Source organism: Oncorhynchus tshawytscha, linkage group LG06, assembly GCF_018296145.1.
Source record: "Oncorhynchus tshawytscha isolate Ot180627B linkage group LG06, Otsh_v2.0, whole genome shotgun sequence".
NCBI lineage: Eukaryota > Metazoa > Chordata > Actinopteri > Salmoniformes > Salmonidae > Oncorhynchus > Oncorhynchus tshawytscha.
Genome location: NC_056434.1, coordinates 43,346,752 through 43,360,199, shown reverse-complemented (window position 1 = coordinate 43,360,199; position 13,448 = coordinate 43,346,752). Strand labels below are relative to the sequence as shown.

General features: G+C 41.2%; 1 protein-coding gene across 2 annotated transcripts in view; it reads right to left on the bottom strand.

Annotated features, from left to right (window-relative positions):
* bicd1a (bicaudal D homolog 1a) overlaps positions 1 to 10,634 on the bottom strand; it is a 101,260-nt gene extending 90,626 nt beyond the window's left edge. The window contains exon 1 of one of the 2 annotated variants that reach the window (XM_024423890.2): positions 9,968 to 10,634. In XM_024423890.2, coding sequence (XP_024279658.2) covers positions 9,968 to 10,183 — 216 coding nt within the window. In that variant the 5' untranslated portion in view covers positions 10,184 to 10,634. The remainder of the gene's footprint in view (positions 1 to 9,967) is intronic. The other variant, XM_042323284.1, reaches the window with a different exon arrangement.
* Between the last annotated feature and the right edge of the window lie 2,814 nt (positions 10,635 to 13,448).

Sequence of the window (13,448 nt, the reverse complement as noted above, 5' to 3'; positions counted from 1 at the left end):
TCGTTTTTGTCAAACGAAATGAAAAATATTTCTTGTTAACTTATAGTTTTTTCTGGGTCTATTTAGTCAGTTATCATCTAGTCAATTGCCACTGAAAAATAGGTGTTTGAAATTAACACTGCCACATACTGCACATCATTCATTAATCAGCCCAACACAATGCATCTCAGGTATAAAATCAATGCATATTTCTCCCCCTTCCTCTCTCCAGGGGGGCAACTGACCTAAGGAAGGAAGGAGTTGCAGGGGAGAGGTAAGAGACTTAGCAGGGGGGAGGGGGTCTCCTCATGTATCAATTCTGCCCCCCCCCATGCTGATGTCAGGAAGGAGGAGGAGAGCAGGGTAATAAAGCCTGTAATGCATCTCTCCTTTCTCTCCTCACAGAAAAGGCTGCCACATGTCCTCTGTTGGGACAGTGGGGAAGCTGTCCTCTACCCCACTCCTTTTTTAATCACTTATTCAACTGCAGTAGGCAGATTCAGCACAGCAAAGTAGGGTTAAGTATACTTCTCCATTATGCAGGACTCTTTTTCTTTTCACCCATTCAATAACTTTTCAATTCTCTATCCACCTGCCACAACCTGCATTTGAACTCTCAAACTGAGAGCACATTCAGTCAGATCTTCACTTAGCGAACAATCTGGATTCACCAATGTTGATCAACCAGACTTTGAAGACTGTACAGTTGAGTGGAGACAAGGGGTTATAAAAGTCCACAGTAAATTATGAAGAAAATATCTTGCTCTCTGAAGTCCTCTAGCTCCAGCCTGCTAACTAATGTGACTTTGAGCTGGTCTTCCTATGGGCTCTATAATTCATTTTGTGAAATGCACAGTCAAGGACCATGCAGTTCCAACACACTCAAACTACAGGCCCAGAGAGCCTGGCTGTCTAAGAACATAACTACAGTATGTACAGAAATGGTTACTATGCCCACCACCAAGCGCAACCATGAATCATCCATGTTTAACATGGAATTCTGCTCCTCAGCTTCACAACTGAACTATTCTAGAAAAATCTCTCCTCCCTACAATAGTAAAAGGAGTCATATTTTTGCCTCAGATATCAGTTCTTACCATTGAAGCCTTAGATTTACAGTAACTACTTATCTAAGGAAGACCATGCTTAGCAATCTTTTATGGAGAAATGCATCTTAAGTTGGGTTTTACTCTTATCATTGAATCGTACACTCCTCTGAAATATTAGACCGTATGCATGGCAAACAAGGTGACTTCTGAGACACTGCGGACATATAGACACATACAGACATATGGAAAGACAAATGCAAAAACACACACAAATCATTATTCCATGTCTAAATCAATAAGCAGACTTTACATCCACTTCTTGTTAATGGATGGACCACAGCACAGTTTTTTGTAACCTTTATTTAACTAGGCAAGTCAGTTAAGAACTAAGTCTGTATGGAGCAGAGCTTTAGAGACACCGAGTGATGCTTTAACAACAGTGGAGAAAGCCAGCCTAATGTACTGTGAGTTTTGCATTTTTCATCAGGGCTCATCCTCATTAAAATGACTCCACACCTGCCCCTGACAAACAGGAAATTCACTTTGTGAGGGTCAAAACTATACCGCAACTGTTCTCCAAAGGAAATAAAAATGTAAAATAAAGAAGGAGGAATGAACGTGTAACGTACAATTCCAATAGTGTTGATCTATTCCATCAGGTAAAACAATAGCTGTGGGATTGCAACTGCCCGCCACTCCATCCAGCAAGCAATTCCAATTTCCATTTGCAGTTCCCTGCATGTTAAGGACAGGCACAGACAATTCAGAGGAAAAGGAAGGTGAGAGTGTTATTATTGGTACGACGGGCTCCACGCGCTCCATTTCTCTGTTTAATATTCATAGAAAGACATGAGAGAGAGGAGGGAAACAGCACAGGTTATCCTCCTGGGATGTTATATCACCTCCAGTGTTGATGTGTCCTCTGTTAGGCTATCCCGTAGACTCTGAGACAGCCAGGCAGGGATACAAAAAAAAACACTTGCTGCTGCTACTACTACACGGTAGGGAGGGACCAGCAGGGACAGAGGCCCATGTGGAACTATGTGCACAAACTAAAAGTCTATACTGAAAAAGTAGTAAAACGGCCTTCAAGAATAGCATTAAAGTACAATTCGACAACATGCCAGTGGTATTTATCAGTCAGCATGTAGGCAGAAAAACAGAGTTCCACACAGGTCTAGATACAGAATGAGATATAGTGTGTGGGAGCCTAGCCAGGGCAGAGGCACAGCAGAGGATGACTCAGATTAAGCAGTGTAGCAGTGGAGGCGGAGGGATACAGCTGCAAATGGGCATTGCTATCTTACACAGTGAGGATGTAGGATATGGAGCTGGTGTACATCAGACAGTGTTGTCAGGGAGCACTGTGTCTGGTGAACTACTTCCCATGTCTCTAATCAATCACTGTGGATCATTCTTCCCTCTCTCTCTCTCTCTCTCTCTCTTTCTCTTTCTCTCTCCATCTTCCTCTGTTGCACTGCCTCGTCATCCCACACATCATCACTCGATAAAGGATCCATAACAGACTGAGGTCAGTTGTGGTGGAGAGCTGCTAGGCATTGGTATGTCTCTTTATTTCACTCAGATGAAAGAGTGGCATAAACAGAAACACACTCATATAGTACAAACATCAGACAGTATACTACAAAAAAATGCTTTGAAATTCAATATTAGTTCAATCTGAATAACAAGCATGAATTAGAAATTCAACAGGGGGCCCAAATAATACTTCTGCAATTGGAGTGTTAGTCAAAGCAAAACACGATTCATGCCATCCTTTGATGTCCAACTAGTAAAGCAGAACACATACTGTACAACCCAAAAATGCACACGAATGTAACCATGATGCATGTATAATTTATAGTGCTGAGCGATTTAATGCTTTTTGAGGTCGGTTCGGTTTCGGTTCAATAATTTTTTTAATCATTAAATGCACTATCCATTATGTGGGCTGAATGCTGTAACAACACTGAATAAAACAATGAATAAAAGTTCCACGATGGTAGTGACTGCCCATTACTGCTTATCACTTATTAACCATCATTCATTCACATTACCTTCATAAAATATTTCAGTTGTTGTGTATATTACATGTATTTGATTTGATGACTTTACCATTTCGGTAACAATTTACTTGACACCCAGCGTCATAACACGTTATAACCATGTCATAATATGTCATAGCAGTTGACATAACTTGTCACAACCTGTTATTATATGGCTGTGGCGGTCACCGAAATTCCGGCAGTCTGTGATTGTCCAGCAAATAACTGTCGGTCTCACAGAAATCGACCGTTAATTAAAATAAACACATTTAGCATCTCCTGGCTTCCACACACATCACCACTGATGCTGACCTTTAGTTGTTCTCCAAATGTTGGGCTATATGTTTCGATTTTTAATACATTGTAAGGCTGCATGATGCAACTCCTAATGATGATTTGAAAAACGTCGCTTGAAAGGCATGAGCTCTGCTCTGTTATTTTTTGCGCAGGCTTTACACACTACATCAGTCACTCACTCACAATTTGACAAGCACTTGATAATGTCTAGAATTTCACAGCGGCATCCCTTTTGTGTGGCAGTAATGCGCCCTAAAGAAAATCCATGCCTTTTGGCCATTGTGCCCTTCTCCCTGAGTGATGTGCGCTGCATCGGGTCTTTCTCACAGGCTACAAATGAACACAGACAGATCGGGGATGCGCTTATTCAATTCCGAGGTGCATATTGAAGATATTGGAAGAACTGTCCATATTTACGTTACCTCGGCCAACAAGATGAGTAGGCCTAACGAAATGTAAAAGCACTAGTCTATGTCAATCTACTATCCCCCATAGTACAAAAGTTGACATATTATTCTATTTTGTGCGAGAAATAAATATTCCAAACATAGTCTGGGACAGTTGTGGGATGCGATAGATCCTAAAATAATACAACTATTACCATCAAAAAAACTTTTTTACACAATGACACAACAGATCAGAACGTTTAGCTTAAAATGTTGATAAACTATTGGTCTATTTCTTCACATAAGCGCAGCAATGCGCACATGGGCAGTAGGCTATAAGTGCAAATGTTCCATTAATGGAAAACACCATTATCAAAAGTGACTGCAAATGCAATTATGCATGTAATGCTTTTATTATAAAGATGCATTTTTTTATGGTGAAATTCACACGCTGCTTATGTATGCCAGTTAGGCTCTACACCCCTTGTAAAGCAGATTATTGTGCTTAAGTTATTTGGCCAATTGAGTTGTGATACAAACCTTATTAAAACGTATAGGCCTATGGGCTAGGCTACATGAGGTGTGCGACTATAATTTGAAAAAGACGCAAAAAAAGGCATTGTTTCTTATGCTGGACATCATTCACAAGTGATAATAAATCATTAATAAGTGACAGGCTAATATTGTCACCCATCAGACTATTATTGATTTAATCTTATCTTTACATAAATAATATACACTACCGTTCAAAAGTTTAAGGTCACTTAGAAATCTCACTTAGAAAACATTTTTTGGTCCATTAAAATAACATCAAATTGATCAGAAATACAGTGTAGACATTGTCAATGTTGTAAACGACTATTGTAGCTGGAAACAGCTGATTTTTTAAAATGGAATATCTACATAGGCCTACAGTGTCACGTCTAATCAAGGTGGGTGGAATCAGGCACAGAGAGCAGATAGCGATATAAAGTTTATTCTCTGGTGAACAAAACAAACACGGTCAACCCAAACACACACAGGGTGAAATTATCCAAACACAGGATAACAGACTAACCGGAGAATAAGAAACACAATAACACCGACAGACGAAAATGAATGACAAAATAAACAATCCCGCACAAAACAAGGGTGGGACAACCTACATTATATACAGACACTAATTAACTAAACAACACACAGGTGAAACCAATCAGACAAAACCAACAGATACACGAAAAGGGATCGGTAGTGGCTAGTAGGACGGTGACGACGACCGCCGAGCACCGCCTGAACGGGCAGGAGAGCCAACCTCGGCGGAAGTCGTGACATACAGAGGCCCATTATTAGCAACTATCACTCCTGTCTTCCAATGACACGTTGTCTTAGCTAATCCAAGTTTATCATGTTAAAAGGCTAATTGATCATTAGAAAACCCTTTTGCAGTTATGTTAGCACAGCTGAAAACTGTTATGATTATGATGGTAATAATGCTTCATGACAGTGTCATAAAGCGTATTTTCTACAAGTTATTTTAAATATGATGAAAAAAAAACATGACTGAAAATAATTCAATACAACAATAGTAAGGAAACTACTTGGCAGGGAAAAACTAACTTGAATAAATCTGGGGTTTGACACTTATGTAGGTGTCATAACGAGCCATACAAGAACGCAATATATGTCACAACAGGGATAAATATATGGGTCATGACAGTGTTAGGACCATATTATGACAGGTTATGACAAGTTATGTCAGCTGTTATGACATATGACATGGTTATGCCCGTGTCATAAAGTGTTATGACACTGGATGCCAAGTAAAGTGTTACAATTATTTCATTCAAAGTCATTCTCTAATCTCTATAGAACTGCTGCATATGCTGTCTGACAAAATCCATATTTTGTAGTTCTTCAAAGTAAATAAGGCATACTTTTATGACTGCTGAATAAATAACAACTATCAATCACTCAGATCATGTATTTTCAGGTAGAGATACCTTGTGAAGCAAAATCGGCTCTCTATATCACCCCACGATCGCACATTCTTCTGTCTCTTCCGTAGCAGGTGTAAAAGAAACACAGACCGGGCAAGTAGATGCACAATGGATTATGGTCAATGTAGTTAATTACCACGTTTTATGCACTAAACTATGTAGAATATTGGACTGTTGGAAACTACAACTCCCTACTACATCGCACAGTTCAGGCTAGATCTGATTTATCTCTAGAGAAACTGCAATGTGCGCATTGAGCTCTTTGTTTAGTGTTGCAGTGATTTCACACGCTGTAGTAGCTGACGTGTAAAGTGTTGAGTCATCTGTATACATAGACACACAGGCTTTACTCAGAGCCAGTGGCAGGTCATTAGTAAAGATTGAAAAAAAGTGGAGGGGCCTAGACAGCTGCCCTAGGGAATGCCTGATTCTACCTGGATTATGTTGGAGGCAACCACTAAAGAACACCCTCTGTGTTCTGTTAGACAGGTAAGTCTCGATCCACGATATAGCCTTAACATATACGTATTTCCAGCAGCATACTATGATCGATAATGTCAAAAGCCGCACTGAAGTGTAACAAAACAGCTTAAACAATATTTTTATTATCAATTTCTCTCAGCCAATCATCAGTCATTTGTGAAAGTCGTGTTCATTTATTTACTGTAAAATAGCATTGTATCTGGTCAAACACAATTTTTCCCAAAAGTTTACTAACATTTGGTAACAGGTTGGTTGGTCAGCTATTACAGCCAGTAAAGGGTGCTTTTCTATTCATGGGTAGCTGTCACGGCAGATTTCCTCCTCTTCGTCTGAATAGGAGTAAGGATCGGACCAAGATGCGGCGTGGTAAGTGTTCGTCATTTTAATGGAAAAACTGAACACTACAAAACAACAAAGTGACAACCGTGACGCTAATGAAACACTGTGCTTACAAGCAACATAACATAGACAATCACCCACAACGACAAAACAGGCTAACGAAATATGGTTCCCAATCAGAGACAATGACTAACACCTGCCTCTGATTGAGAACCATATCAGGTCAAACACAGAAACAGACAAACTAGACATACAACATAGAATGCCCACTCAGATCACACCCTGACCAAACAAAACATATAAACATACAAAGCAAACTATGGTCAGGGCTTGACGGTAGCGGAATGTACTTTGCTCCCCTCCAGGCCTGAGTCCAAACATTTCTTAAACACTTAGATTAAAGAGATGGCAAATAGAAGTGCCAATATCGTCCTCTATCATCCTCAGTCATTTTCGATCCAAGTTGTCAGACCCAGGTGGCTTGTCATTGTTACTAGACAACAATAATTTTTTCACCTCTTCCACACTCACTTTATGGAATTAGAAAAGGCATGTCTTTCATAATTTGGTCAGCTTTACTTGGATGTGTGGGATAGGTGTTTGTTGCTGGCATGTTATGCCTAAGTTTCCTAATCTTGTAGCTGGCAATATCAGTGGGTTTTGTGATGAATGAGCCATCTAATTCAATGAATGGTGGAGCTGAGTTTGCCTTTTTGCCCAAAATGTAATTTAAGGTGCTCCAAAGCTTTTTGCTATCATTCTTTATATAATGTATCTTTATTTCATAGTACTGTCTTTGGGGAATAAAAATTATTACGACATACATTAAACCAATGTGTGAAATTCCACAATTATATAAAATTAGGAACCTCTAAAACTAGATTGTCAATGTGTAAAATATAAACTTTCTTAGCCCAGTGCTAAGCTTAATGAATATTCAAATTAGGTTACAATGGAACTCTGTGATCGGCTGTCTCTGAAAAGCTGATGCTAAGAGCTCTCTTAGCCCAGGGCTAAGTGCAGAGTTAAACGGGTTATAGATTCAGGACAGTAAAATACATCTTGATAACTAAGACTAAGTCGTTGGTACCCATGCACTGTACTGTAAAAGATGACAACCTCCAAACGAGCTTCAATGCCATACAACACTCCTTCCGTGGCCTCCAACTGCTCTTAAACGCTAGTAAAACCAAATGCATGCTTTTCAACCGCTCGCTGCCTGCACCCGCATGCCTGACTAGCATCACCACCCTAGATGGTTCCGACCTTGAATATGTGGACATCTACAAGTACCTAGGTGTCTGGCTAGACTGTAAACTCTCCTTCCAGACTCATATCAAACATCTCCAATCGGAAATCAAATCTAGAGTCGGCTTTCTATTCCGCAACAAAGCCTCCTTCACTCACGCCGCCAAACTTACCCTAGTAAAACTGACTATCCTACCGATCTTCGACTTCGGCGATGTCATCTACAAAATAGCTTCCAACACTCTACTCAGCAAACTGGATGCAGTTTATCTCAGTGCCATCCGTTTTGTCACTAAAGCACCTTATACCACCCACCACTGCGACCTGTATGCTCTAGTTGGCTGGCCCTCGCTACATATTCATCGCCAGACCCACTGGCTCCAGGTCATCTACAAGTCCATGCTAGGTAAAGCTCCGCCTTATCTCAGTTCACTGGTCACGATGGCAACACCCACCCGTAGCACGCGCTCCAGCAGGTGTATCTCACTGATCATCCCTAAAGCCAACACCTCATTTGGCCGCCTTTCGTTCCAGTTCTCTGCTGCCTGTGACTGGAATGAATTGCAAAAATCGCTGAAGTTGGAGACTTTTATCTCCCTTACCAACTTCAAACATCTGCTATCAGAGCAGCTAACCGATCGCTGCAGCTGTACATAGTCAATTTTTACCTACCTCATCCCCATACTGTTTTTATTTATTTACTTTTCTGCTCTTTTGCACACCAATATCTCTACCTGTACATGACCATCTGATCATTTATCACTCCAGTGTTAATCTGCAAAATTGTAATTATTCGCCTACCTCATCATGCCTTTTGCACACAATGTATATAGACTCTCTTTTTTTTCTACTGTGTTATTGACTTGTTAATTGTTTACTCCATGTGTAACTCTGTGTTGTCTGTTCACACTGCTATGCTTTATCTTGGCCAGGTCGCAGTTGCAAATGAGAACTTGTTCTCAACTAGCCTACCTGGTTAAATAAAGGTGAAATAAAAAATAATAAAAAAACACTGGTTTAAATCTGATATAGAACTGGGCTGCTTTGCAAAGGGAATTTAATCCATATCAAACTGCCATTATTGCCCATCTCCCTTCCCACGTCAACCGTTCTAGACTCTCGTCTCTGCTCCCAATAGCACTATAGGTTCTCCACCTCCATAATGACCTTGAACTTTGAGCTCTGTCAGCATCTGCTCTTCCCTTTTGCTTTATGCATGTTTGACCGAATGCATAAACACATGGTCATACATTTTTCAAACCCTAGCAAGTGGGGGCAGACAAAATCAATACCTATGGAGTTTATGATATTCTTTACAGTTACAATTACTTTAGAAATGAAACTTTAGAAAAAGAGCTGGCCCAGCAGTGTTATGGAAGTGGATCCAGGGACCTATCCAGACACTTCACAGATTCTTCATGAAAATGCTTAACGTGACACTTGGATCAATAGGCAAGTGAGCCACCACACAAACCATAGTAGACAGCAGCTCTGAAGCTCCAATTTCCAAAGCATTCCTTAATTTACTCTTGTACATACCTCATCTCTTGAGCAGATCATTACAGTCCCACCAAAACAGTCTGAATGACAACTGACCCCATGCACTCAAACAATGACTAAAAGGCTAACTTTACTGTGATGCATTGCATATTTGCTTTGTGAAGGGTAACATTTGCACTAGAAAGGGACTAGTTTAAACAATGCCTGCAGTTTGTGTGTGTGTGTGTGTGTGTGTCCAATGCACTTAGGGACAGGAGCCACCCACATTGAGAGGATGGGAGAATAGGGAAATCACCTCAGTCTCTGACACAGACAGCAGTTAACATAATTCATTACTCCATGACTGCACAGGACATATGTACTTCACCAAGAGATAAATGACAGAGCTCATGCAAAGTAAGATGCAAAAAGTGGACTACGAACCCACACACACACACACACTTTTTCCATACAAATAATGTGCGGATCATGTCAAATAAATTTACAAAACATATGGCAATAAGCTCACCCAAACGTAAATATGCGTGTAGGGGCCCTGTCTTGCCATTTCGTGTAACCTAATATGATCTAATAATAGGTTTGGTGATTGAGCTGTACATAATGTAATTTATCTGGAATAGATTGGGGAAAGGCTGCATCCTCTAGCATACTGTATACTAGCCTACCTCTTGTAATTGTTCCAACTCCTGCTTCAGCGTCTCCTGCTCCGATTCCAAATCGGCATACTGCTGCTTCAAAGTCTGGTTCTCTTCCAACACAACAAGACCGCATTCTGCCGCCCTGATCTTCTCTCTGTTCGCATCCGCAAGTTCCTGGGTGAGCCGCTCGACCTCCGCCCGGTACTGATCCACAGTCTCCCCGCATCCTCCACCGGCAGCCATCGCCCTCTCTCCCTGTCTCCAGTTTCGCGGTCCTCGCGTTGGATAGCCTACACAAGAGGCGGAGGCTGGAGGATGCTGAAACAAACGCCGCGGAACCCACCCCCTGTTAAATCTGGGGAAACCAGGTGGAATAGGCTATTGCAGAACAGCACCAAAATAAATGCTCTTTCTATCAGTGAAAGATTATTGTTATTATTAGCCTACTTCAACAGTGTTCGTAGCCTAATGATACATGCCATTAGAGTATCTCTTCGTAAATTCTTTAAGATATTTTTTGCTTATTCACTGGGTACAGGACGCCATCTCTCGATTATTATGAGGCAAAGTGGTTCACGAAATTGCTTCCATCCGTTCTCCCGTGACGTCATTACACGTCGGCGCATCTCCAATACTGTGTGATCGCAGCCCAATAGTGTACTACTGCGCCACGCAATTTGTTCCTGCAACCCTCGAGCATCCCATTGTTTCCTTAATTGAACAGTCTACCTGTCGCCCCCGTTTTCCACTAGTACAGCAGGCGGGAGGCTGGAGCGACATTGTGTCCTAAATAACTAACTTGCTAGTTAGTGACACAGTGTGCTAGCTTGCTAGTTAGTTAGCACACCGTGACGCCCCGCCTCCTGCCTGCTGTGTACCTGTGAAAACCGGGCGAAAAATTGTCAAAGACCACAGACACCCGAGTCATAGACTTCTCTCTACTACCGCATGGCAAGCGGTACCAGAGTGCCAAGTCTAGGACAAAAAGTATTCTCAACCGTTTTTACCCCCAAGCCATAGGACGCCTGAACAGGTAATCACATGGCTACTCGGACTATGTGCCCCTCTTTTTATGCTGCTGTCTGGATGTGTATGTGATGAGGTATGTAGGGCTACAAGGACATGTTGGACAAATCTAAAGTGGCACCATTTTGGCCCCATAAAGTGCATTAATTTTGACCAGAGCCATGGTTTTTCCTGTTGTCTCATACAGTATAACAATGCTGTTATTTCCACTACTGCATGACAGGGCCATGCACAGACTTTTTTGGGGGCATGTGCTCAAGCTAAAAAAAAGGCACCCAAATAATGTTTTTCCCGCAACTGCGGTCACATACTCCTTGAGCAATTATTACAAGAAGAGGGGAAAGCAGCACAACCTGATGAGTATAGTATTTTGCAAAACTATTTTGAAGTGGAATAAATGTGGCACATATTAACAATGACTAACACAATTCCATACATAATAGAAGATTGTAAGAAATACTGTAGGCTACCATTTTCCAACCCAATTCTTTGCCACTATCGGATATCCCAGTGGTCTTCAAATTGTTTGACCCCTATCCCCAAAAAGGAGTGGTATTCAACTTGTGACCCCCGCACAAGCACAACCACATGTCAATCACTGCAAATGTAGCCTGCCATTTCATACACCATAAACAGGGATCCATTTTCTAAACTCAAGATAGACTACAGAAAAAAATTGTGTTTTACAACTGCATTTGTAGCTTAAAGTAATTAATGTTGGCAGCCAAGATCAACTAGGGATATATGCATATATATATTATGTCACTTCTCTGGAGTCATAGGTCTTATTGTAGCAGAGGTTGTAAGTAGTGGCGATTTTAGCATGTCAATCTTGGTGTTGCAAACAAAAAAATTATAATTTGGATACATGTCAGCAAAGACACTACACAACACAATACAACACTAAACAATACATAAATTGCACTAACAAACTGTTAGGGCCTACATAAAGCTGTCTTAACAGCAGTCCCAACACCTTACAAGGGTTGCACATTTTGGGGAATATTCAGAGGTGGAAACTTTCCGTGGGAATTAATGGGAATATATGGGAAATAACAGAAATATATGCAAATTAATATTAATACCATCTAAGTGTAAATGTTTTTTGCATTGACTATATTTACCATATCATAATATCATGTTTCTGGAGACAGAAACATAAACATAAACCTTTTACCTTATCATAAGTAGACATAATTGCAAATGATTAAATCCTTCCAATAGAAATTTTAAAAAACTATTTAGTTATGAACTTGAACTTTAATTAAATGACTTGACTCTTCTCATGGGATGATTTCACTGCAAAACAAAACAAAGGGAATATTGAATGATCCCAAATGATCTATCTCAACTCCCAAAAACGTTTTCAACATACATCTGTAAAATGATAGTCTAGAAACTAAAGCTTTGATTGTCTTCCTCTCAGGCTTCCATGTCTTCTCCCTGGACCTCCTCAATGTCCCCCTCTTGAACATCAGACTTTGAGGCCTCATCTTCACAGTCACTTTCCAACCTAGTTGAGGATGGCTCGTTGTCAGGCTCGAAAAGCCTCAAATTTGCCCAGATGGCCACTAATTTTTTATCCCTTGTATTGGTCAGCCTGTTGCGTGCGTTGGTGTGTATGTTCCAAAACAAGAACCAGTTGCGCTCTGAGGCAACTGATATTGGTGGGATTTGGAGGATGACGAAGGCAACTGGGGAAAGAGCCTCAGATCCACAAAGTCCCTTCCACCAGGTGGCTGATGAGATATGTTGGCACGACTGCCATATTGCATCTCCACCCCAAAGCCCTTGCTTGGATTTGAACTTTTCCAGACTGTCAAGAACCTTGCCCTCATACAGGCCGAGGTGGCGAGACACGGTAGTGTAGACACCATAGGCCTTGTTGATCTCTGCACCAGACAGGATGCTCTTGCCAGGATCCTCTTTCAGGCAGAAGTCTTCACGCTTTTTGATGTATTTCAGAACTGCGGTTTCCTCTGCTTGGAGCAACAGTGAAGTGGGCAGGGCAGTACGGATTTATTTTCTTACATCTGCAAGCAGAGTCTGAACATCAGATAGGATGGCACTGTCTCCCTCAATCCGTGCAATGGCTACTGCTATAGGTTTCAGGAGTTTCTGGCTGCTTACCACTCTCTTCCAAAATACATCATCCAGGAGGATCCTCATGATGGGACTGTCCATATCAGCAGACTATGATATGGCCATTTCTTGGAGAGACTCCTTCCCCTCCAGAAGACTGTCAAACACGATGACCACGGTGACCATGATGACACCACCCCAACAGGTGTTGCTGGGGCAGCTTCAATGTGGTGCTCTTATTCTTCTCACTTTGCTTGGTGAGGTAGATTGCTGCTATAACTTGATTACCCTTCACATACCTAACCCTTTCCATGGCTTTCTTGTAGAGTGTATTCATTGTTTTCAGTGCCATGAAGTCCTTAAGGAGCAGATTCAATGCATGAGCAGCACAGCCAATGGG